At 35.2% G+C, this 27568-nt stretch overlaps 1 protein-coding gene across 1 annotated transcript; it reads right to left on the minus strand.

Annotated features, from left to right (window-relative positions):
• Window positions 1–1900: 1900 nt before the first annotated feature.
• On the minus strand, window positions 1901–27568 carry prim2 (primase, DNA, polypeptide 2 (58kDa)). Its single transcript, XM_015374466.1, has 14 exons — window positions 27493–27568; window positions 26743–26892; window positions 26466–26575; window positions 25212–25279; window positions 25003–25123; window positions 24249–24344; window positions 21476–21613; window positions 18957–19024; window positions 16241–16313; window positions 15265–15450; window positions 5510–5639; window positions 5222–5289; window positions 3758–3826; window positions 1901–2250 (listed from the first exon to the last, which is right to left on the minus strand). The coding sequence occupies exons 2-14, from the start codon at window positions 26885–26887 to the stop codon at window positions 2023–2025; spliced, it is 1500 nt and encodes a 499-aa protein (XP_015229952.1). The 5' UTR covers window positions 26888–26892; window positions 27493–27568; the 3' UTR covers window positions 1901–2022.

Consider the following 27568-nt stretch of genomic DNA (forward strand, 5'->3'; position numbering starts at 1 on the left):
ATATCAAACATCATGCAAGTTTTATTTGAGACATGCTCAGCTCCGAATCTTCATGAGTAAGGTGTTGTCTAAATGATTAAAAAAAAAATCAATAATGCACAATAATAAAACTGCTAAATCAACTCTGAGAAAATGGCTTTACATTATTCATATAAAGCAGGAACAACCTTTCAGAGTGTCTGGTTGGATCTGAAAGAGGAAAACCACTGAAATATAAAAGGACGTATGGAGACGACAGTATTGAGCAGCCTGCTACTGCCACAGCAGCAGAAAGGCTTTTCCACTCACTAGCTTTCCTTTTTTTGGTGCAAATTATTAAACAGAGGCTCAAGAGAGAAGCAGAGAAGGTATCTTTTGAATAAATTGCGTTGTGCACTATGAGCCAATTTTCCAGAGGCAGGCTAATACAACTGTGGAAATTGTTTATGCTTTTCATCCATCCTCCTGTCACCATTCATCCACACTGCTGCCAGAAAATACAATGACACTGTTTCCGAGACAGCAGGGGAATGTTCAACTGAACACACCCCAAAACCACATCCCTGCCAAACCATGTGAACTGAGAGTGTGAGCCATCTGATTTTAAACTGGAGTCAAAGCAAACAGACTTAAAAAAAAAAAAGTCTTAACAGGGTAGGAAATACAATTTAGTGTTATATTGAGGCTTGAATTTGTGAGAGTCAGTATACAATGTGTCAGTAAAGCAAGCATATCCTTAAAATGTTTTTGCATTTTGCCACTTTAGAAACATAAACCCAAGTAAAATCATCAATTAAACTCATAGAAGACCCAAAATTAACACAATATAAAACTTGTATTTTATTTTTTTTTAATAGTAAAATTTGAATGGTTCATGTATTAACAAACTCGGTCCTCAAGGCCCCCTGTCCTGTAGGTTTTAGAGGTCTCCCTGCTTTAGCACAGCTGGTTATAATGATTGTAGTAGACCAAAAGCCTGTTAATCAGCTTTCAATTAAAATCAGCTGTGCTGGAGCAAGGAAACCTCTAAAACCTGCAGGACAGAGGGCCTTGAGGACCGAGTTTGGGGATGCCTGCACTAGATGATTTGCATTTGGGATTCCCCAGAGTCTATCGATTTATTCTGCATAAAAATCCAACTAAGAAAGGCCTCACAGGTTGGTTAAAATGACTTGACAAATACCAAATAACATAAAAGAAAGGTTTATTATCAATTTGTTATAAAAAGCGATGAAAAGGGTATTGACCAGCTTTTAACACTAAGACCTGGGCTCTCAATCTAAACTGACAGTCAGGAAAAGGAGAGGTTAAAGAACCAATTGTATGGCAACTCTGGAGGAGCTGCAGAGATCCACCTCTAAACTGGTTGCATAACTTCACAAATCTGGCCTGGGTAGAAAATGCCTCGTACAAATCCGACTGACAACACACCTACTTTACAGAGAAACATGGTGGTGGCAGTATAATTCTATGGGAAGGTTGTTTTCCCATGGCAAGGGGAAGGCTGGGCAAAGTTGATGGTAGCTACAGAAATTTAAGGTCAATTTCAGTTTATTTTCCATCAAATTTGTTTGAGTGAAAGTTATCTTTTTGTGAAGAATGGGGAAGTGGCTCAGTATGTATGAGAAGCTGGTAAAACACATCCAACACTTTTAGCAAAAATATAGGCTTAAAAGTAGTTATTTCTCATATCAGATTTCTATTTTCTCTCAAATGTAAAACATCATTTTCATGTTTTCTGGTCAATTACATAAATTCCCATAAAATATTGTTGTTGTTTTTTTACTTTTTTGGAATGACTATGACCTGGATGACAGGATCTTCACCAGCATATTTCCCTCAAACTACTTTTCAGTTTGTAGCTGCTGAGGTTTGTTGGTATTATTTGCAAAAACATGTACATTTTTCAGACCAGTCAAAAAAGAATTCAACAATTCTTTATTTATTACTTTATTACTCAACAAGTCCAATGATACAGATTAAGGTCAGTAAGAGCTCTGAGCGTTACACAAGAGACAAGCAGGATAAAAAAAAAAAAAAAAATCAAGCATCTTCAAAGAAAGTCTCCAGGTTCTCCGTCATCTCAGCCAGATGTTGGGATTCAATCACCTCTGGGTCTGGAGCGGCGGAGGATCCTCTGGTGGCAGGGTTTTCTTGTGACCTTTGCGATGTGTCTGTTTCTCGCTTCATCTCCTTCCCTCCACCCAAAACTTTCTGGCTCTCTATGAAGTACTGGTTGGGGTGGCTGAGAGAGAAAGCACTATCCTCAATCTGTTTAGAAAAAAGTAGAAAGGAGGAGAGGAAGGTCAAGAGAGGGTATCAAGTGTCCGTTATAACAAAGACGGCAGGTTGATTGACTGATTTAGTGCAATGTCACCTTTAATGAAATGATCATTAAATATCTCTCACCCTCTCTGGTTATGATGAGAAATGTTTAACCTGAATTCTTCCCATTACAGGCTTTCAGACAAAAAAACTAATCGAAGTCACTGATGATTTAAATACGGTAATAATAAATGTTATATTTTCATGTAGAGAAAGGTTATCTAGAGGAGCTAAAGCATCTGCTGTGTGACAGATTACAGATACTGGCAAAATTAAAAAGAAAAACTTTGAATTTTGTATGCTCTAGAAAAAAACTCAGATTATTTTGAGTACAAGATTGTGTAGAATAACATCACCTAATATGACTAACAGCAACATAAACAGTAAGAATCCTGGTTTTCAAAGCTGCAATAATAAAGCTGACGGAAACTAAAACACATGAGAATTATCCCATAGCAACATAATTCATTTAACAGAAGAACTTAAGACCTTGTTTTTCAATAGGCTGCTTCCAAATTTATTTACATGTCACGACAATAAGCAAACAAGAAGCGCAATCCTTTGACAGTATTTTAGATCAGAAGTTTTCAGTTTTGGACCAGAATTCATCTCTTCTTAACTAGCTTATTGAAATGCCATGTTAAATTATTCTTATCTCTGCAATTGGATTTACAAAGTAGCACCAAGTTCACCTGAAAGTTTTTTCAGTGCTGAATTTAACTAAATCTAAACGGTATAAAAATAAACGTCTTTCATAAAAATTCAAGACGCATTATCCCATTATGATTACTGGTAATCGAAAAATCTTTGTTTTTTTTCTTTATATTGAAAGGAAATTGATAAAAAAAAAAACTAAGAAATAACATTTCAGTAAGTATCAAAAGCCTTTGCCTAATGTTTAATTTTTGTATTTTACTAGAGTATAGCCCCTTTTATGAGCAACAAAATGGGAGCATGTATTACTGTCTTACTTCTTTACAAATATGCTCTAGACTCAGTTTCAATTAAATACCAAAAGCGCACTTCAAATGCGTTAGCTGTAACAAAAATATAAAATAAAAAACTAATAAAAAGACATTAAATTCCACCAACAAAATGTAAAAATTAAGCAAAAAGGGAGAACTTATGAATCAAAATATAGGCTTACATTTAGAAAAACTTAAAATCACATTAACCTTAATAACAACAGACAAGAGCAAAAAACTATTTTCTATTCAAAATCACATATGAGTGTAAAGGGTTTCTCTTCTTAGATTATTGATATTTCAAAAGTAAAATCGATTAAAATAAGATATAATAGGTTAGAATGACAGAATGGAGCAATAAAAATCAAATGTTCAGACGGTCAACTAATAATGGTTGTAATGAGGGTTTGTAGTGTTTCCGCCTGAGATATAAACAGTAACCGAAAGGGTGACAGTCAATTTCATCTGTCAGCACAGTCTGAACTTACATTGTGGGTCAACTCAAAGTATTTCTGGCACGCCAGCTGATAATGCATTCCTTTGACCAGCTCCAGGATCTGCAAGGAAAGGTAGAAGTTACACCTCAGTCAGTGAAATTATTTCCAAAGGGCAAAGAATCATTCTAACTGGATTTAGGTTTATGAAAAGCACATTTTAACTAAATCCTATTAACTGTTTTAATAAACTGCTCAGACTTTGACTAACTTCCTGCAGAAACAAGTTTCTGTGCAAAACTGAAATCACTTGGTCTCCTAAGAGCCGCTACTTTTAAGACCTTAATATAACTAATTAAAGCCTTTTTCAGCTGTTATATTCGAGGTGTTCATTTAAGGGAAAACAAATGCAAATACTGCTCCTTAGCTCAGATTTGTTTACATCATAATTCCCCAAGCTCCTACTTGCCAGCCTCTGGTGTAATATTGCTACAGGCATTCTCGTCTCTACAGCTGGTGATAGACCAGAAATGAGCTATGCAGAATCCCTCCCAGAAATTACAGTCTCAGAGCAGTTTAAAACAGTTTTAGTTAGAATAAAAAAAATAGTGCTGTGGTTGAAAAGATAAAGGATTAATAAAAAGTAATTAGGAAAGGGAAAGAAAATAGCAGCTCTTCATTGAGATCCATTTCAAATTTCTCTCTAACAAGCATGCTACTATATATATATATATATATATATATATATATGTTTGAGATATATATATATAGTATTAAGTGCTTTAGGGGTCCCCATTTAATCTAATGATTCAAGACAGATTGAGACGAAAAAAAACAAAACAAAAAAACAATAACTTTGGTTTTATTACTGTATGCGACTTAACTCTGCAGATCCAAACACAATAACATTTGCTAAGGCATCACCATGATGATCATGATACAGCTTCAAGAGCATCATTTGACCTGCTGCTCGCACTGTCAACAACTTATTGTCTAATTATCCTTCAATATAAAGGAAGTCCACTTGAACAAATCTCTAAGGAGAAAACTTAATTAAAGTAGTCGTCTCTGCCTTTAATATTGTTTTTTTTTTTTTTTTTTACACTATTTTGTCTTTCACTCTAAGGTACTCTAAAAACAGTGTTTAAAAATAGATTCTGATCACATTGATAATTCAAACAGCTCAACACATAATCTTATCAGGGGCATAAAGATTCCCAGAAGCTCTCTTCAATTTCACTAGCTTCTTTTTCAGCTTGCCCGTTTATTACAATCAATTGTAATCTCGTTCGGCCTTGTTTGAAGACATGGTGCTGCCCTGTTTCACACCAGGAAAACAAAGCTGACTCACTTTAAATGGTCAATGACAGAAGAGTTGCTGGTTCCTAAATGTTTTATTTGACAGAAAGTTCCTAAATTGTTTCCTGGATTTTTCCTCTGCAACTTTAAAACATTTTTTTTTTAGAAACAGACCAGATTGTAAAGTGAGACTTTGTTGTCAGACTAGATGAAACCAACCTGGTTTACTCCACTGGGAGACACTTTGTAGAACTGAAGCTTCTGTTTCAGCAGCTCTGGNAGGGGCGGGGTTAGTTTTTCTAAATAAATTAACCAAACAAGCTGCACTCTTCAGTGTGGAGGCAGTAACTGAGGGAAGAAGTTTAAGGAAGCACAAAATGTTCAATATGCTTCATTGATAAAGAAGAATTTCATTGTAAGATCTAAAGAAGTGTTTTGGGTTGCAAATTCAAATCCAGCTCATCTAGAAAAACAATAGATAATCTTTTTCTCCAATAGCAGCTAACTCACCATGATAGTCGCCTTGGCCGGGTGGGTTTGATAAAATCACCTTCATGCAGCTGTAGGGAGTGTAGTCTGCTCGCTTGCCTTCTTTGCCAAACATGTGGCGGATGCCGTAGGCATATGCTTTATCAAACTACAGAGAGACAAAGGAGGGGGTACAGGAGGAGAGGGCATTAGTAAGGATGAGAGTGTAACAGGGACAAGGTTGGGGTGAAAGAGGCTCTGTCATTCATCATGTCAGTTTTGAAGGGAAGTTTTCCACTGTGAAAGATAGAGCTATTAGAGAGAACCTGCTGTAGAGGTGTTAGAACAGTCCTGATAGCTGCGTTATGGATGCTTTAATGAGGCCATCCTTCTCTGGACTTTTTTCACCTCGTCCTAAACAATACTGACACGACATGAAACGTGTTAAAAAAAAAAAAAAAAAATCTAAGTAGAAATGGAGGAAATTTAAGCACATCCCACAAGTTTAATGTGTAAAAACACTCCATTTCTATATTTGTCTCAAACAGATGGAACTAACAGAGCTTTAAGAAGCTGTCTAAATCAGTTTCAAGCAATATAATTAAAACATTGTGGAAGTGGATCCCCTTGCTTGTTCAGGGGACTTTGCATCCTCAAAGTGAAAGTACATCCATAGTACAGGGACTGAATTTGCCAATGATGAAAACGATTAAAACAATTTCTGACAAGTTTAAATATAGCAACAAATGCATTATACGCAGGGTGATACATTATTTATATATTATTTAGATGATTTTGGTGCATCTGATAATTAAAACATTTGATTATATTTCTTAGAATCATGAAATTTAATAATTTTCATTACAGAAAAACAGCGGTGCAGTGTGACATGGTGGTGATCAGCCTGTGGCTCTAATGGGATAGATTTCATAAACAGTAGCCGTCAGCTTGACTATTGTTGGATCAACCATCTAATCTTCTACTTCAGAGGTTTAGGTCAGTTTTTTTGCTAACCAGTGAAAAAACGTGATGCTCATTAAACAACACCCTTTTATTTTTGGGTTTTCTTGGTACCTTAGAAGGCACCAAGTTATGTTGTAAAAGGAAATCAGAAACTTCAGAGCTTTTCAGCATGGGGTGGGGGGTGGGGTTTTGGGGGGGCTATCTACTAAGACATTTTAGAGCATTGCATGCCCTAAAATGTCTTAGTAGATAGTGAAGCTGAATTTGTACTCAACAGAAAACCCAGCATCAGCACCATCATGGCTGCGCAGGCATGTACCGTATAACTTTTCCTTAAAACAGCAATCCTGTATTAAAAATCCTTTCCAGCTGTCAGAATCTGAGCTTTTCGTTTTTTCAATGGCCAAGCAATGCATAAACTATATCACCGTAAGAAAAGCACGTACGTATCTGTGACAAAGTAGGTGAGAACACCATTTGTCTCAGTTTATACATTTGTTGTTTTCTTGATTTAACCATCTCTTTATTCTGTAGTTTGCATTCATATACTATCCCGGGTTTGTTTATGTTTGCATTTTTAAAGATCATTTAGTATAACATCTTGGTTTAAATCAGGTTATAACTTTTCTAAGTTTTTTTTGATTATTTAACTTTTGTGTTCTATTTTGGTGAACTTACCTTACCTGTCTTTTAGTAGGAAGTGTGACCAAAATATGAATGCAAACTACAGAATAAAGAGATGGTTAATTCAAGCAAACAAGAAAACAACAAATGTATAAACTGAGACAAATGGTGTTCTCACCTACTTTGTCACAGTTTCTCACTTTTTGATTTGAATTGCTGAATAAATGACATTCTGATGCGTTGAAATACACGAGTTGTTAGAATAACGAGTCAGTTGATAGTTAACCAACAACAAATAAAAAAAATGTAAAAAGGTTGTGCTCTATCTAAATTGAATTTGGCAGGTGTGAATATTTGATAGATCATCATTAAAAAAATTAGTTTGGAAACGGAAAAATACTTGATGGCTGCTTTAATAGCTTTTGTGGGTTCGCTGCCAGTTCCCGTGGTCCTGCATTGGTGCTTGTCTTCATATGTTCAAAGAGTCTGTCTCTTTCTGTAAGTAAAACACTGATTATGGATTTTAAAAAGAGAAAAAAAATAATCATAAAACCCAACTTCAAAGAGGCAGAACTAATCCTTTAATCTTTTTAAGAGCATCTCTGACATTTTGCATTGAGGTTTAAATGAAGTCAACTTTTACATGTCTGATTTTTCCAGTCTGGAGAAACCTACGTACAGATTCTCAAGAAGCAAAAACATCAAAGTCAAGAACATAAACTAACCTTGAATAGAATATTTCAAAGTGTTAAAATTTAGGAAACTTTTGGAGAAGCATTTTCCTTTTATAGAACTTTTCTGAGGGGAAATAATACATTTGTGACTCTACCTCCTAAAGAGAAAAACATAATTGTAACACAGTGCTCTGACAGCAGACTATAATCACCAGAACTGCACCCACACATTAATGTTGCAATAAAACCTTTGAACTTCCTAATGTGACAAGCTGCAATGGCAATTTAAAAAGCCATCAAATCTTCTTAAAGTATGATAAATCAGACATTAATTATGCAGAGCTTCTAAGGATTCAAGAGGCCACTTCCTGATTTAAGAGCGCCATAGTCCACAGGCACTAAAGTGTGTTTAATACGTATTTTGTGAACTAATGTGGATATAAAAAGGATCCTAAGTGGTACGCTCATCCACTATAGAGGTTAAAGGAAAATGATGACGCACAGCTAAATGTAGCTCCTTTTTTTTATTGCTTCTTCTCAATGCAAACTATGCAGCAGATCATTTTGCATGAGTAATAAAGATACTAACACAGAAAAATCTTAGATTTAATTGGTGGAAACATCTCTGGTGCAAATGTTTGCTTATAAGGGCCATTTCCCTGCAAGTCATCACACAGGCAGCAGCGCTTTCAAAATAGATTCTTATTTTGTTCTTTTCAACAGGACTCTAAGGGTTTGTAAGCTAGAAAGATGGCAGTTTAAATATATAATAGCACAGTTCCTTAAAAAAAAGTTGTTGATAGAAGAAGTAAAGTAAGAGGAACTACATAAGGTTTTCTTTCTTTACTCACTGATATGTTGTGAAAGTTTCTGCAAACTGAAAGATCCGCTGCTTCTGACCATCCCTAAAACCAGAACATTTGCTGTAGCATCTCCTACATTGTGGAATAGGTTACCCCTAAGAATCTGACAGGCCTCCTCTTTTGAAAGCAAATTTGTATTCCTTGGCTTTTGACACTGATCCAGTTTAGAATGGCACTACTCCTGGTTTTATGTCCATTTTTAATTCTTATTTTTTTCTAGGCTTGTTTAATGTACAGCACTTTTGTTACCCCTACAGTTTTTAAATGTGCTATAGAAATGAAGTTAGTTGGATAAAAGCTGCAAAGTCAGTCTTATTATGATGTGCTTTAGAACCTCAGTTCATATGAATCCATTTGGTTTGCAGTTTGTCTCAGTCCTTCTCTATCAAGAATCAAACCGATCATGATGTTCCCAGCAACATCTATTTTGGAAAAATCTGTTGAGACGAGAGGTGAGGATAGTTACTAATGCCTTGTTGAAATATCTATCCATCCCTCTATCCATCCATCTAAAGTGTTGTATAATAAGCCTGGATAGTAACATATTTATATCAGACCCCCTCCTGCTTTTTGGGGTTTCCTTGCTACATTATTTCAACAAATAATGAGGTCTTGGTCTCTGCATTCAGGCTTAAACAGAAGAGGCAGCCCATCTCTGAAAAACAGGCTTAAAAATTTGCTGTGGGATTATGCTCAGGGTTAGATATACATCAGGTGATTCCTGAGTCATATATTTAGCTAAATTGTTAAAGCTCCCTATTAAGGGATGAGAATACATTCTACACTGTGCTTCAGGTTAAGGATCTTAATATTTTCTTCCATAGGAAATATATTCCTGTCCTTCAAAATAATCTTTTATCCCAACTCTTGCCGATGTTTAAACTGTCGTATAATCTCGATTATGACAGATTATATAAGCATGGATTTAACTATAATTTTTAATTTTAACTTTAATTGATATGAAATCAACTTTGTAGTAATTTTCTCTGAAAGGGCATATCATGCAAAACAAAGTTTATTTCCTGTTTTTTCAAACCCTAAAATTCTGGGGCAATATAGAATGAGGTAGGAGCCCCCTTAAAGTGCACTTATAATTCCGACCAAAAACAATGTTTTAGGAAAATCTCTTAATGTTATTCTTTTAAACCAAATCAGCTGGAGTGCTGGAGTGCCATAACCGGAAAGCTGGTGCTTTCTCCAACAAAACAAACTTGCTTCAGCATTAGAATGATCTCATCTCTGCCTTAGGTCAAAACTGTTCTTTAGTCTTGCGCAGGAAGTACCTGAAACTTAGAGTGACGCTTTTTAGTTTAGATGGAAAAAATAAAAATAAAAACTTCAGTTATTGGGCTTAAAACCCCTTTTGTGCTTTTAAATCTGCTAAATTTAAATTAGGTCAAATTTACCCATCTGTAGTCCATTTTCTTATTCTCATAATCTTTTATTACAGTTTAAACTAGATATTTACACATATTTTATAAAATAAACTTTTTTCTCCCTACTGAACAGTAAAACTGAATTAAGTTCTAATACTTGAGGACAGTTAGGATCAGCAAAGTATTTCTAAAATAAAAAAAGATTTGTTTACTTCTTCATTTTAAAACAAACATTTCCTAAATGACTTGGGTGAAACATTCATGGTAGACTTCATCTGTCTTCAAGCAATAATTTGCTAAAACCTGGAGTATTTCTCTAGACTGTAGCAAATGAAATAAAGCTGTAGTTTGTTTTGATTATCTTAAGCTCGCTGGTTCTGCCCATAAAAATCAAAGCCCATTCAGACCTTTAAGATGGCCTCTTCAAAACACTGACCAATAACTTGACAGTTTAAAAACCCATTTGTGTCTAAGATTCAACTTTCTGTATCAACTCTTGCTTTAAACTTTATATTTTTATTATATTAGGTCATTATTTTTTGGGAGCTGGACAGTTCATCCTCTAGTAAAACATAATGCTCCTTTGTAAAAACACACAAGCTGTGGTTAGAGGGCAGGTTGACCAAATTCAAACAAGGCTGCAGTCTCACTTCTGTGATCACAAACTGGGTAATGTTTTCCTCATGATTTGCCATGTCAGCTGTAGTGTTTTGGTGGTAATCTGGCTATTTCAGGTTGCCTTTGGGGTTTTGGGTTACTCCTCACCCAGTGACCTTTAAGTGGATGTGGGTATAAGGACTAACTTCACTGTGGATAATGACACTCCTACCAGCTGCACTCAGCATCTTCAAAATCTTATTTGCTTTGGATTGATGCATGCATGACTGAAACCGACTCATCTGAGACACAAGTTGGCTCTGATCTGAACAAAATGACAGTTGGATGTTTTCACTTATATATAATTTTTTTGAAAAAATGAATTGGTCACCTTGAATTGATCTGAGATTTATACGAAGGGAAAAGCAAAACATCCACAAGTTTCTGATACCTAAGATGATGTCTTTTGCTTTTTCTATTTTATAGAAGGAAGAAGAGAGATGTGCAAGTTTAAAACTCATCCACCTCTTGGCCAGTGAACACAATTTTTTATCAATTTTAAATTTACAAAGCCATGACTTCATCTGTAAATTTGAAGGGATATTACTTACTGTAAATTGCATGTTCCAAAATCTAAACAAGGCTAAAAAAAAAAGAAAAAAAAATCTCGGTAGTCTGGCACCCAGAAAACAGCCCTACTTTTTCTTTCTGACCTGAATCAGAAAATGATTAGTCAGATTTGATGTCAGCCAAAAGCATCCTTTATTAGCCCTGCCCCAGCACTAATCTAAAAATGGTGTCAGCTGTAGAAAGAAATTAACTCAAAGGTCTGTAAAACAAGTAGTTCAACAGCAGCCCCACCCCAAGGCTACAAAACACTACAGAAAAGTGGCACAAAGACACTCCTCCAAATGAATAGGCCAACTTCTGTGGCAAGAAGAAGGGATAGATCAAGTTAATTTCATCAATTCTCCCTCTCCCGCTAGTCTAATATTACATCGCCTCTTCCTCCGGGCCTTCCTTTCGGCATCGCTGCCTCTCATCTTCCTTCTCTCCTCCTGTCGCATACTAATGAGAAGGCTTTGTGCAGCATGCCACAAAGTGCAGCTCCTGACACAACACATACATCATTGTGAGAGCTGCGAGCTGGTCAGCACCATTCAGATGCCTCCGCTGTAGAACAAAAGTAGGGCTTTGGATGCTATACATGGAAACTAAGACCCTTTAGCAAAGGCCCACAACAAAAGTCCTGTATTTAAGCCCGACTGATGGCGAGATGTTAAGAAAAATTTAAAAAATACATAAAGCATTACTTGAATACAGTAAGAGTCAGTCATTTGCTTTTTTCTCTTTTGACATGAATTTCTCTTTCAAATGGGAAAAAGGTTCCTTTAAAGTTCTTGTGTCGAATAGAAAAGTCTGATGGAAATAAATTAATCATTCTGAATTTATTCTTTAGAGACCAAGAAAAAAAAATCACAATTAAAAAAATAAGTTTGCTTTCTAAAAGGTTTTTGCATAAACTTTGAAAAATTTTAACTAGCTATAAGGCTTTTGTTTACTTTCCAATTAGTAAGGCAGCCTTGCAAGCTCTGACGATTTTTCCTTCCAGCAGAATTATTGCCTTTTTAATTAAAATCAAATAGCAGGAGACCATTTATATCAAATAAAGGCTTGCTCTTACATCTTTTGTTTCCAGAACAATTGCATTTCCTAAAATTGAACCTTTGAAATTTTTCAAATATAAGAACCCTTTTTTAAAACAGGCATTTTTATTAGGTTTTATTATTGAATGCATGTGGTAGCGACCACAAAGTCATACATTTATTAATAGCTGAAGAAAATTATACCACTTTAGCATTTTTCAAGAAAAAACAGGATTTAATACTTCAAAAACATGTTAATCTTTATCAAAACTCTTCCAAATCTCTGAAATCCCAGACTCTGCTGGTAGAGGGATTCAAACAAAGTCACATTTAATGAAGAGCATCAGTACACATACATTTTTAAACTTTGTTATCCATTCTAAAATATAATTATATTTTCAAGAATTAATATCTAACCGTCTTCATATTTTGGGTCACTGTCCTGCTCAGAGATGACGCTCCGCCTATCGCTGGGCAAAAAACAAAATCAATTTTATTGATTCATTTGTTCCCATTTATGAAAACATCTGTTTTCTTTTTATTTTTTTAAATCAGTAATAAACCTTTGGGCTTTGGAAGTTTGGAGTGGCATCATCCCATCATTTGCATGTGCAGTAAGTGGGAGTGTTAACAGGTTCGATATATCCCATTAAAAAGAGCTCTTTTTAAATATATTTATTTATTAAAGAGGCCAAACCGTTTGTCAATATCATTACCTTCCACTAAAGTATCTTAGTCATGTTGCAATGCCTTGTTACAGCAAGACCGTCTCATTTTTGAACACATCTCCTGACATTTTACTGCATTTTGAGTCTTATTGGTGTAATATATTCAAAGTGCCTTATGCTACCTTAAATTAGTAAGTGGTGTTTATCCTAAGAAGGATCATGCTTCTAAGCATATTTCACACCCTTTTTCTGTGACATGACCTAAAACAGCAAAAGCTGCAAATCTGTTTTTTTCTTTGCAAGATTTAACTATAAATATCAGTTTATTTGGAACAGATGCATTGCTTTTCAGAGAAGCTCTAAGACTTGTTAAAAATATTTAAAGACCCTTTGCCAACAGGCTTTTAAGATCTAATTTAAAATGTGCATTGATGGCTCTGAACAAATGAGAATATTCCACCCAGAAGTGAATACCAGTAATGTCCCAATGAAAGTGTTTCGTTCCTAATCTGATCAAGCATCTCCTCTTCTGCTCTACTAGCTCTGTTTTATGAGATTCATGCAGCTCCTGGTAATACGGAGCCACACAATGAAGAATTGATCCTATTAACAGGGAAGCTGGTTAATAACACTGCAACAATCAGAGCTCCAAGTTTCTGCAGCAAAGCCAATTAAACTTCACATCAGATAGCATGCTTCTTACATGGTTGCAAACTAATGTCATACTGCCAGCCGGACATAGCAGGGGTTAGTTACCCTTGCTCTAACATTTTCAAGGGGAAAGTTAAATTCCCCAAATTGTTATCCACAGAGACTGGTAGGTCATCCAGGGTGCTGAATTTAATACCTACCCTGTAATTCATTTTGCTATTTGCTAGTCCTGTGGAGATTGAACTATTCTCTTTGAAGCTTTTCCCCCCACAGTGTATTTCAGAAGAATTTTTGGCTTCTAAAAAAGCAGAAAGGAAATACAACTTCAAAAAATTGTTTTTCAGCAAACCCTAACCAAAGTCAGCTAAATGAGCATGATATATCAAGCCAAGCTTTTAATATTAGTCGTCTAATTTAATCAGTAGAACTAAACGAGACTCTGTCTCTGTGGCACGAACCAGTGGCTGATTTTGAAATAGTTCCACATAACAGATGTTTGGATTGTGTGGCTGTTGCAACATGTCCTGCCAACACTCTTTAAAGCAGCTGCATGAAGCTCAGCTGGTTGCGGAAATGAGCAAACAGAACCAAAGGACACCAGTCCTGCCCTAATGTAAGGCTCCATGTCAAAATTCAAGCATCACTTTGGACCTGATATGTTTCTAAAATGATATAACAAATGTAGGGAGTGATATTTCCATTTATTAGCATTAATAAATTATAAGTTTCCCCGAGTCGGTTCATGCTGTATGTCTATCAGCTTTTTAAGTGAGGAAATTGAAATGCTCCCCATTTATGTTTGATAAGTCAAATAAGACGGAGAGTGTCTGAAAAGCAACTTCTAATTGTTGCCAAGAGATTCTAATTAGATGATATCTGGATGAGCGAGATGTTTTAACACGTAAACATGCTCTGATTCACACCATCTCACAGTGGTTCTGAAAGTCCTGCTGGTGGGGAAACCTCCACCCATCATTTACAGTCTTTTTATACATAAATATTACTGTTGCAACTAAAGATTATTTTGCAGATTGATTAATCTGTTAATTATTTTTTCGATTAATCGATTAATGATTGGATTTTTTAAAATAAATTAAGCCAGTCGAAACTAAAACGTTTCTACTTAAGGAGTTTTGGATAGAGCATACGTATTGACAGACATTTTTTTTCTTTTCTTCTTAAATGCAAAAAAATTTACATATTTCTTTCTATTTTGATCCTTTTTTTTTTCAATAATCAGTTAAACATATATATATATATATATATATATATATATATATATATATATATATATATATATATATATATATATATATATATATATATAGTACTCGTGAATGAACATTCTATAAATTCAACTCTATTCTAAATCACTTCTGCTTTGATTAAAACAATTAATTTCCTTTTATAATAATCAACTTTGTTTTATAAACTGGGGAATAGCCTGACTGTGAATGATTTTGAACTTAACTACGGTAGATAAGAAACACATTTTGTCAGTACCAATGATTTTATTTGAAACAATTCTATATCAGCCTACCTGATGTAATACATTTTAAAAAGTCAAACCTTCAGTGTGGGATGAAGTCAGTCCCGACAAGCATAATAAACTGGGTCATTCCTCTATTTATAATTCATTCACATTTCGTTTTCTATCATATTTTCATAATTTTTCTCTATAAGCAAGCAAGAGCAAATTAAACCCCAGTCTAGTTATTAAAACCAACATTACCTTGTCTGCATCCACTTTTCCTCGTATGAACTCCATCCTCCAGAACTGCAGCGCCTGTTCCAGAGAGAGGCCGATGCCTTTCAGGAAGAGACCATACTGCATTCTGCCTCCGTGGCGAAGATGGTGGTTCTCCCTGAGGGCCTGGTGAAGCTGCCTCATACAGAGCGGGAAGGACTTTCCTGCAAGCTGAAAGAACTCTTAATAAGATTCAAACACAATAAGTTACTGCCCTACTTTATCCTATGCATGTATAAACAGGAGGACCATTTTCAAAAAATAATAACCCTCTTTATTTGCCATTGCATCTTTACAGTTATAATTAATTTGGTCGCCTGCTTTTAATTCAACCCTTAGGGAACTATGTCCAGGGAGGCATTCTGGGGTCTGGCTAAGGGTCCTTTAGCCCTGGATTAGAACATGGAACCTGCAGCATTCAAACTACACAAGAGCCCTGCTCCAATCACTGCCCCCTCCCATACCCCTCCCCACATTAATCTCACTCAGTGACCACCGTCCAGTGTGTTTTAGAGGTTTCCCTCTTTCAGCACACCTGACTGAAAACAAATGGTTTGTTAACAACCTTCTGCTGGCCCTTAATGACACGCTAAGGAGGTAATTCAATCATGTGAATCTGGGCTGTTGAGGCCAGAAATAATGCTCCGTTAGTGCAGCAGGTTGCATTGCATCAGGGAAAATACCTTGTTGGTATATAACATATTTTCTCCAGTACTAGTGGTGCTTTTGGTTGTTTCTTAGGTTAAAATAAAAGTCAACTACAGGACGGTAGTGTGTGCTATGTGCATCCTGCTTCCTTTGTTATTCCACCTCTAGGTGACCAGAAATTCTATAAGCATCTCGTTTCACTGCTCATCACCTTTCATCCAATAATAAAATAAATAAAAAAATAAAAAAAACACAAAAAAAACCATAAAACCTTGCATTGATATTTCAATCAAATATGATCAGTGCAACTTACTGAATCAATTTGCTCTAAGGAGATTTTCCCAACATTCTTTTGGATGCTGTAATCCTGTCCCAAATACGAATGGCTGAAATGAGAGAAGAGGACATCAGGGTTGTTTTTTATAAGAAATACATTTGCAATAAAAAATCAGAATAGGCTGAAATGTGTTTCAGGATAGGAAGACAAATCAGACTTTGCGGCTGCACCTAAACCTGTGCCGAGTCCCAATTGATGGGTTATTAAATCATTATTTGCTCTCCCTATTGTAAAGATTTCTAATTTGGCCTCTCAACTCAACAATATATCCACTAATTCTCAACAACAATCTGAGATAATCCCTACTTCCATCTGTGTATTAGGCTTTTAACTACCAAGGCAAAATAAACATCCCCTGTCAAACATTATGCAAAATACTTTATTTCTTCCTGTTTTTTTAAACTAAAACAAGCACAGACAAAAAAAACCACTTCCAAAACATTTTAGCTAGTTGTAGATAACCATAACTTTATAAAAGTTGCTGGCTAATACTGATGCTTTTACGAAACTTCTATTGACCGCAATGCACTGGTGTTCACCAATTTATTAGTGCATTCAGCAGCCTTGAGATCACGAAAGAGGTATGCATTGTTGCTCCCTTCATTTGCTTTCTATTGTCAATCTTTTGTTTGATTCATTAATAAACATCTTTGTATTGTTTAAAGGTACAGTGGAGGATTTTCGTGAATTCTTGAAAAGACCGCTTTCAAAAAAAATGCACATGCATAACCTTGTACCCACTCCCAAGAGTGAAAGCCTATTAAATGCGTGCGAGAGCATGCACGAGCCTCATGCACGCTCTGTTTAAAAGTTGCTGTTTGCATCATTCATGCAAGCTTACTTTCCAAAAGTAGATTTGCAAATTTTTTGCAATGTAGGACTATCTTACATAAACATATCACTTATGTTTGATGATCCACCCAGACAAAGATCATCCTCCACCATACCTTTAAATTCAGACTTGCATAACATTTGTCAATATTGTTTCAATGTCATCATGTAAATTGAGGGAAAAAGGTGATATCTGCTTCCTAATCTGTAAAAGCAATGTCAGAAAAGCTCAAAGAAGATTGGGGGTAATTGTACTATTAATAGTAAATGCCAAGAACAACTTCTATAAGAACTTAGTCTTTGTGTCCAAATGCAGAGCTGACCACAGCCACTCCTCTCTCTCTATGTCCCCAAGTGGGACATCACTTTTGCTCCCAATAGACAGTGTCCATTATGTCACACTCTTTCTGTCCAACTACTGTGATAGCATAACAAACCAGGAGGCAGCCCTCCAATTCATTGATCCTGCATAAAGAATGATGGTTACTGTATATATAGTTGGTAAAGGGGTGTAAAAAACTAATTCGATAAAAAAATAAAGTTACGTTTTCATTACATCCCAAAATGAGGAGCAAAATCTACCATGAAGCATTGATTGTTTGTGCCTAATATTAAGAGGATATGTCATCTAATATGAAACAGCTTTGCTCTGAACTCTTCACAAGTGCAAAGAACATTTTCAGCCGGTTTAAATAAGTGGAGCTTTAAACAAATGAAATCTACATGTAAACTAAACAGTAGAACAGAAAAGCCTTGTTAATACATCTAAATGCAAATGTTCATATTATGTTAGATTCACATTCATCCCAAATTTGAGATTATAAATAAACACCATTCATTTTAAATGTCCAAATGTTTCAATTACTTTAATGGAAAATGGTTGACTTAGCCTGCATTCAGCCTTTGTCCTTCTTTTTAAGACATGTAATCTAACCTGTGTCTGTAACACGCTCCAGCACTTGATAAAGCCATCACTAATAAAAAAAATATGCATATAAAAGCCTAGGTAATGCCGTTTATCAGTTTAACATAAATATGGCAGATTTTCAGAGTAACTTCTGTCCAGTTTTTTTGGAGCTATCTAGAAACATAATTAAAGATGGATCATAACAGCAAGTATAAAAAAAAAAAAAAAAAAACTGAGTCAGCATTTTCAGTTTTAAGCGTTACCCAGCCAGTGATTGATAAAGGCCACAAAACTCTGAAAGACTGAACTCCATTAGTGACGATAGACGATTTTAATCTGGGTTTCTGGATAAAGTAAAATGACCTCCTGCTTTATGTTAAAGAGGAACATTAGTTTGTACATAAACTGACACCAACCCTGCCTATTTATATATAAAAAAAGCCACGTTGACCTAGCTATGCTCCACTTTTAATGGTTTGAATTCATGCTTTGATATGAGAAAAATGAAAAGCATTATGAAATATGAAACATGATTCAATATGAAAATTGAAACTGGTATTAAAGAGTAAAAGATGTTTCAATATTCACTTTTATCATCTGTGAAAAATATTCATTAATCTATTTTTTACCCTGATTCAAAGTTATTACAACTGTTGACATGTTTCTCTCTCAATGGAACAATTGAATATATGAAAACACTCCAGTTCTGAGGAGTCTATTACCATAAACATGCACATTTGCAGAAATATGGGAAAACAAAAATGTCATCCAGTAGCCCATCTCAAAGATGACAAAGAAAATTACATCAGTAAATGATTTCCTACATTAACATAACAAAACATCCCTCAGAGGCCAGATTCTGTTGTGTTTTTTGTTGGGTTTTTTTGTGACAATATTCTTTTTTAACAAAGCCACTTGCAAAACGATTGCAGAGGTTTTAATCCTGCCGCTTACCTGAGGTGGTTAAGAAGCGGTTGGAGGCGTTCATCAGAATGCACTGCTGGTAGAGAGCGTGCTGTCAGCTGCAGAAAAGATGGTCATCACATGAATAATGTCTAGGTCAAAGGATTAGAAAAACCGAAAGCTGCAGATCTGTAGAACCCAACAGCTGGAAGGTTTTTGCACAGAAAACTAAAACTGAAAATCTTTTAAAGTGTTTTTCAGCATCTTTTTTTACTGAATAAAAAAATCATATCAAAGGGCAATTACTCCACAATACCTTTAAGGAATTAACCTGATTTTACTGTCTGCAGTGTTCCAATGCTATGAGGAGGTAATTTTCCTGGTTATCTCACAATTTCTGTAATAGCTGCTTCAAAAGCACAACAATTAACAAAAAACATCGACACAGAGCTCGTGCAACGAGTAGCGGACTGTTAACTCGGAGCGTGAAAGCCTTTAAAGTGCAAATGGATGTTAAAACAGCAGCAAAGCATAGTCTTTAAACATCTGTAGCATATAAAACAACTGTTGAATAATGTCTTACAACCTCTGAGTAAATCTAGCTTGGGTATTCAAATGCAGCTTAAGGCTGAAAACCCATAAGGCCAATTTAATGTTAAAGCAAACCTGCAGCTCTTATCAAATATAATCCTCAACTAAATCAAACTATACTTTAAATTCATGTCTTCTCTGGCATTTCTATATCTTACCTATTTTTTTAAGATGTAAATCTAAATCATAGAGACAAAGGCGCACATTTCCAGAAAAACAAAAACAAAAAAGCAATAATGTTCTGGACAATTAATCCATTCCAACCATTAGTGGTGCAGATAATAACTTGGAAATGGAAGCCTGTTTCTTTATTTGGCCATGTGTTGGTTTGTCATTAGCTTGCTCTGCCTGTTCCTTGATGGAGGACATGTGCTTAGATCAAACCGAATAAAGAGCATCAAGCTCACTTTGCCAACAATAGAAAATCTGCACCTAAAAGTGTATTAGACTGAGAGTGGACCAGAGAATTGATTTTGTTTTTGAAACCTTTTCAAACAAAAAAAGCAAAGCCTGTGAAAGCTTTAGTGCTTTGTTACACAGCAGGCACTCTGAAGACAAGAGGGTTATTTTACCCATCCTCTATAAATCAGGCGATCATGCTTTTCAAGCTGCTAGAAAGGGTTTCAACTGTTTAAACTGCAGATGGTCCTTTCAATTCATATTCTCAGGAGAGCCTAATGCTTAACATAAACACAAATAAGATGTTTGACAAGATGGTCATTGAACGAGACTTTGTTAAACTTAAAATAGTTTGAAAAAAAAAAACTTGTTTATATCAGTGAGGAATTTCTCATGCACCGAAAAGGAAGCTTTCAGACCGACTTAAATATGTAGAAATATACACCATTTACTTTAATTCTGCTCGTCCCTTAAATGTAAAACTTGATGAGTTTGGTGTAGTAGACCCAAACATTTAAAATATGCAAACTGTAATCAGACACATTTATTATAAAGGCCTAAAGATATACCCTAAATAAACCAAAGATTTTAAGATTTACAGCTGAATACAGCTGATAAGTCAGATTTGTTTTTCTTTTTACTTACCCATCACCACTTACAAAGAGGTGAAAGTGAAATCAACGATCTAGCACTGTGACATTAGAGTCTCTAATGTTCTCTTTACTATGCTTGCTGCCCAAGCAGTTGTGAACCTTTTCCTCGTCTTACTAGCTCCATCATAAAACCTGCAGCACTTTCTTCTCTTATGTGTAATAACCTGGAGTCGGTTAAAAATTGGATTCACCAGGTCAGACCTTTGAGAAAAAGTAGATGGTTTTATCACTGTTATTTGCTAATAGTTCTACCACTTCCAAAAGAAAGTCTCTTTAGATCAACGGTAAAAGCATCTAATTAGCACAAGTTATGTCTCATTTATCATACAATCCCACTGGCTTCGGTTTCTGATGAAGTTCCAACTCAGTCTGCAGGCTGGACTCCTCTCTAGCATTGTCGCCTTGCATACATAACAAGGAGTGCCTCCGGTTCCAAAAACCCTGCGCCTCTACTCCCTCGGGTTATTAAGAGTAAACATGAGCCTTAAGATCCTGCACTGCCATGGAAGCTCCACTACAGCTTTAAAAAAAAAAAAAAAACGCTACTACACCAAACATCAGGCCTGCCAATTGTTGCCAATCTTCCCTCCAGACATTTTATGTCGTGTTCGCACACTTATTCTGCTCATTTGAACTCTGCATTTCTCCCTCAAGGCAACAAAGTAAACAGCTGTAATTTACTAATCTGCCTCATACATCCAAGCTCTTAATAAACATGTGCATTCAAATGAAGTTCAAGCATTCAGAGAGACGCTTGTGCATGTAGTGCAACTATGAGGAGAATGCACTGCAATGTTTAACACCATAGAAACGCTCAAGTGTTTAATCTCTCATGCCACTCAAGGATATGTGATTTGTAGTATTATGACATAACAATCCTTCAGTCACTGTGTTGTTTTAAATTAGAAAACATCCATAGATACTTACTGCAAGAGCTTTAGAAAGCCTTGTGCGGAAATCATTGAGAACAATGGTGACGATATCATTATGAGGAATGAATGCATAGCCGTCCTTCAGGTACACTTTCCTTGCACGCACCAGGTCAAGGGCATCCTGAAAAGGAACCTTTAAAAAGACATATTTTATCAACCAAGCCTGAGGAAGCATCGTAGCCACTTAAAATGGAGTAATTTATTCAAAAATATCAGGATTAAGGAGATTTGGGGATTGAAAGTTTGCTGTTTACTCAAAGATTAACCCAAATTTTAGCGCTGCAAGGGAGAATGATTTATGCTCTGCTCAATGAAATGGAAATTACAGCCAATTAGCAGCCGAAGCAACCCCCACACTTAGTGTTCAGATTGTGAACTGAATGCAGCTTTAAATGAAATCACTTATTAAAACTTTTCTTACAGTCTTAAACCTTTAAGTTCTACGTTAATGATTTAACATCTTCTGCCAATTATAAATGTGGCCATACAATATAATCAACTGCTTCAGGATAGAGCTACACAAAAAGATCATTAAATAAAACTAACTTATTGTTTTTGTCCAAAATGTTTTTCTCAGAATAACACCATGTATCGGCACAAAAACTATAGAAAATGTTTATATTCTCTTTTAGATAAATAATTTTCATGAACCTGTATTTTGGTTGAATGCAAGATGGCAGAAATTAAACAAATTGATCCGAATGAAGAAGTTTTAAACTGAAGCCATGATATTTGCTAAAAGACTCAAGGTGAGCGATGATAATGGTTCAAGGCCATTTTAAAGCTATGTCACTTAAAGCTATATAAGACCAGTGAAAAGATGGTTTAACAAGAGAAAATCCCAAATACTTGTACGACTCATGGCCTAAAACATTAAATCAGGTTTCATCCAGGCTTTTAGCTAGCAATGTGTAAGGCCGTGCATTGTATGCATCTAAAAATGATCTCCTGTTTCACATATCTCATCTAATTTCACACATGCTTCCCATAATAAAAGTCAAAAGTAGAGTTGTAGCAAAGACAAAAAGTTAGCTGCATTCCACCTCAAAATGCAGGACGTAGCTTTTCAGAGTCTAAATTTCAACGTTTTCTTGGGGAGGCTATCCCTGGACCCCCCTATGCCACAAAGCCTAAAGATGTGATACACCAAGGTGTACACCCTTTGAGATATTCCTAGCTAAAAGCTTGGTTATCATCAGAGTATAATATTATTTACCAGGTCTGAATGTTTTCCATAGAATAAAGATTTTGAACTTGAAATCCAAGTCCTTGGTCCTAACATATGCTGAATACAGCAGATGATCTAACACAGATTGAAGACAACTGGTGCTCTTTAGCAGGGGTCTTCAACGTTTTCAAGGCCAAGGACCCCCAAACTGATGGCAAGATGAAGTGGGGACCCGCTAATTTGGTATGAAAATTACCCTAATATTGTATAAAATTGCGTTATATCAGCCTGCTCCTATAGTCACTCTATTACATATGGAGTCATGTAACAAAAGTAATTTCCCTCTGAGAATATTAAAGTATTTGATTCCTGGTTGATGGGACAGGTGTTGTAAATGAAACGGTGCCCAGATTGAAAGAGCTCCTGAGTGTCGCTGAATGTGCGCATTGATGACTGAAAGACATCTTCTGCCTCCATTTATCTGTTTACTACAGTGTGTTAAATTCATGTTAATGTGTATTTAAAGGCATTTTAATTAGTGGGAAAAAATTGCAGTGGGGAACATAAAAAAAATATAAAAATTTAAAAAAGTAATCAACCAAAACTTTTGCGACCCCCATGCAGTACCTCCACGGACCCCCTAGGGGTCGCGGCCCCACTGTTGAAGACCTCCGCTCTAGAGAAATCCGGATCAAGATCCTCAACATTTTTTTTTTTTAATCAAAAATAAATAAATAATAATAAAAAAAAAAGTTCTGTAAAATCTGAAAAAAATTTCCATATTTTATTTCATTTTTTTCTTCACTGTTGCAGCCATCTTCTTTACTTCAGGTTTTCATGTTTGTTTTTACTGCATCAATAAAATGATGTTTGGATTTCTTTGCATCTTTGTACTGAATGATAACTTTGTGCAAGAAAATTCAATTTGATCCTTGAATTTAGTTTAAAAAGAAAATCTGATTTAAAAAGTAAACGAAAATAATAATATATTAAATTATATTATCTCATATGTTATTAACTTCATACAACATAACTGTGTTTACTTGTGTTTCTGTTGAATTGTGAAGAATGCGTCACATTTGAAGCTCTTTTTTTCTTCTTAATATTTGCTGCTTGTTTTTTTTAATGCACATTTAAAGACTAACTATTGTAACTAACTACCGACCATAAAAGTCTCAGAAATCAGATTCCTGCTCTGGGGAAAGTCCTCCTCTAGCTCTGGAAAGATATTTAGGTCCCGTGAAAGATCTGGACATAGATGGTTCATTGCCACTAATCTAGGTAAAAAAAACTCCTTAAATTGTAGAAAATTTAGACTTTTTATAATTTATCATTTTGATCATGCTACTGTAGGAAAAATAACAACAGGAGATAAAGTTCATAAAAACATTTTTTAAAGATGTTAAAACAAATTATGTTTTGTCTTATTCCATTCATGTAGAACGTATTCAGTATTTATTACAGTATTTGTGAAAATCAGAACATCTTAAACAGTTGATCAAGGTCACTTTTTTACATTAAATATGTGATTAATGCACTTAAAATGTTACTACTGAGAGTGAACTGACACTGTCAGCCCCCCTTAGAAGAAATAACTCACTTTGTAGAAGTCCTCATTCTCCAAAGTGACTCCACTGACGATGTAACTGGAGTTAAGAAGTTTCTCCTTCAGTTGATTCTTCTCCTGGACACTAATCTGAAAGATTATGGAAGATTTTTAGTGAAGAGACTCAAAGGCCTGAACTGTGTCATCCATTAGTTCAATTCTTATTTGACATATCACTCGAGACAATACATTTATACAGCATTTATAACCTTTTTTCATAGTATGTGTTTCAGAATTAATTAATTCATACACTTTTAAAAATCCATATCTATATTGCATTAAGTTAGAAAATAAGATCATTGAAAGAGTTATACTAAAAACAGATTTTGCCTCATGTAAGACAAATGTTAAAGTTTCAAAAAGCCAGAAAAGCAACAACTACAATTTAAAGTCAGCAAAAGGATGATGCTCGGGGGTTCAATGATCAAACTACCCCACCTAGTGGAGAAGAATATACATGAAAACATTTCTGATCTCTTTTCTACTTTTTTGCTGATATCTTTTTTCTTCTTTCTTTATGTCACTACAAAAAAAGACAATATGTAACATTAAAGTTCAAATGATAATATGAAAGATTAGGATATGGTTTGTTTTTATGCCGCTTTAGCTAAATATGCTTACATATCTAGATTTGATATCCTGATTGGCAGACAGTTAAAACAAGTTTATATGATGGAATATTTAAGCCTGGGTTTAAAATGACAGAATCAAGAAAGAGTCTTTCAAAATCTGGAAGAAAAACACTTACTGTATTGTACTGGAGATTGTTTTTGTGAAGAAAGTCCAATTTCTGTTTGCTAGTTAGGTCATTAAAGCGGTATCTGAAGAGATCAACCTCTTGTTGAATAAACCAGCGTCGTAGATCTTCACTGCAAGAAACCAATGGAAAAACAAATATACATGTGAGCCCCATTGTAACCTCTCTTTATGTCAGGAACATGAAAACTCATGACTTACGTCTGACAGTAGGCCAGCCTCAGAATGAAGTGTGAGATGTGGTCTTTTCGTCGTTTCTCTGCCCCATCCTTAAAAAGTATAAAGCGAACAGTAGATAATGTAATACAGGTTCAGTTACAGCCCTAAATTATTTTTCTCGGTAAAGTAAAACAATTACATAGTGCAACAGAAAACAGAAATGTTTGCCCAATTAAACATATTTATATCCACTTGATGCTTGGCCGGTGCTCCCATTTCAAATTGCAACATCAGTGAAATAAGCATCAGTCGAGTACTGGCACATTCTTTGTGAAAAAACACAAATGTCTGTGCAGATTTAAAGGTTTTATTTAATTTCATATCATGCAAAAAACCAGTAGTTGCACATATTAGCTGCTGTATTTATTCTAAACATTTTTTTTTTGCCAAATATATCTTTTTACACTATATAAAATTCTTACTTTTCTCTCAATCATACATGATTTTTGGACAACTGGTCCCTATAGAAAATCTATTATAACGCATACAGCCCATGATCTCAGCAGATCAAAGTTATGGAAAGGAGGTTAATTATATTAGATTGAGTCCATGTCAGCTACAGTATCCAATGTTATAAGCTGAAGTTATTTTCTGACATGCTTTATCCCGAGTGGGGTCAAGCAGGGTGCTGGTGCCTATCTCTAGCCGTCTACGGGAGGGGTAGGAGAGGCAGGGTACACCCTGGACAGGTAGCAGTCCATCGCAGGGCAACATAGAGACAAAAAGGACAAAACTTGAGATGCTAGCAGGACTTTTGAAATGGTTTAACTTCCAAATCTTAAATGCTGCAGAAATCCATATTGTTTGTGCATCTTTTACCATTAAACTAGTTCTTCCTTCCACTCACTTTCCCCATTAATACATCGCCATACAGTGCTTTCAGACAGGCAGATTCTGGAGGATATCCATGGCTTTCTATTAGAGAGCATCACGTCAGCACGTCCTCATGATTGCATCGGCTATAAAAGGAATTTCTATCTCCAAACTCATATACATATATACATATATATATATATATATATATATATATATATATATATATATATATATATATATATATATTTTTTTTTATCTGTGAGCAACAATCTTCAAAAGTAACATAATTAGACTGAATATAAAACACTGCTGTTTGGGTAATACTACAGGATTTGTTTTCAAACTTAATTATTAAAAGTGAATGAGCCATTAAGTGAAGAACTAGATGCATCTGAAAAATGTTTTAGTTAGTATACTCACTTCTGTCCTGTATGGGAAGTTCAGTGTTTTAAACTCAGCTTCCATTTTCTTTGAGTATTGCTCTGAATGTTTCACATAACTCACTCCTAGATTCTCCACCGTCTTCAGTACTGCAAAAGCATCATGGGGAAGACATTAAAAAAACACAACACATTAACATCAGCTTAGATTTATATATATATATATATATATATATATATATATATTCCCATTACAAGCTATAACCAACACCTGCAGAAATATGATCCAGATAGGAACAATTAGATTGAAGTCTTACATTTCAGTCTGTCAACAGCAAAACTCTCAAATTCAGAGAGTGAGATGTTTTCCAGAGGAGGCTGTCCATAGAACTGCAGAGGCTGTGCATACAGCTCAGTCTTGGGGTTTGGAACAAGCCTCTTTTTTCTGTTAATAAACTGCATGGTGCCTAATGGTGAGAAAACCAAACAATGTTATATACATGCATGTAAAACAACCTTCAGGTCCTTATAAGAGTTATTTATTCTAAACTATCTGCATTTTTATTACAATCTGTGCAACTGGGAGGTAAAATATAAAGGAACCAGGCAGAGGAGATACTATAGCCTGTATGCATATAGATTGCACAATATTAATATCACTATTACCAATTAATGCAGATATCACATTATATAGCTTTATGTCCAAAATTCAGAAAGTCATTAGTGTCTTTATTTCATCTCAGAACCTCTACTTCTAACTTACCTACGATTTTAGGAAAGTATGGATTATAACGAAGTTAGGAAATCTCAACACAAAAATTAGGCAACTGTCTTTAATTCTGTGTTTCATAAAAACAACAAAATATCATCCTGAATAACTGAATTAAATTAACCCTCTTTCACAAAACCTGGTAGAAACTCGCAAAAAAACGCAACTAAATCCACAGAAAGCTACTTTCCTGTCGAACATTTTGTAAGCTAACACGTAGCAACAAATGAAGAAATCTAAACTGAGCTCTAAATAGATTATGTGAAAAACATTGATACAAATGTTTTATTGACATTACCAGCGAAACAAGGAAGCAGGCCTCAATGAGCTTTCAATCCCGCCAAAGTGGACACTTCAACGAACGCGGCTAAACC

Source organism: Cyprinodon variegatus, unplaced genomic scaffold, assembly GCF_000732505.1.
Source record: "Cyprinodon variegatus isolate N-32 unplaced genomic scaffold, C_variegatus-1.0 Scaffold104, whole genome shotgun sequence".
Taxonomy (NCBI): Eukaryota; Metazoa; Chordata; class Actinopteri; order Cyprinodontiformes; family Cyprinodontidae; genus Cyprinodon; species Cyprinodon variegatus.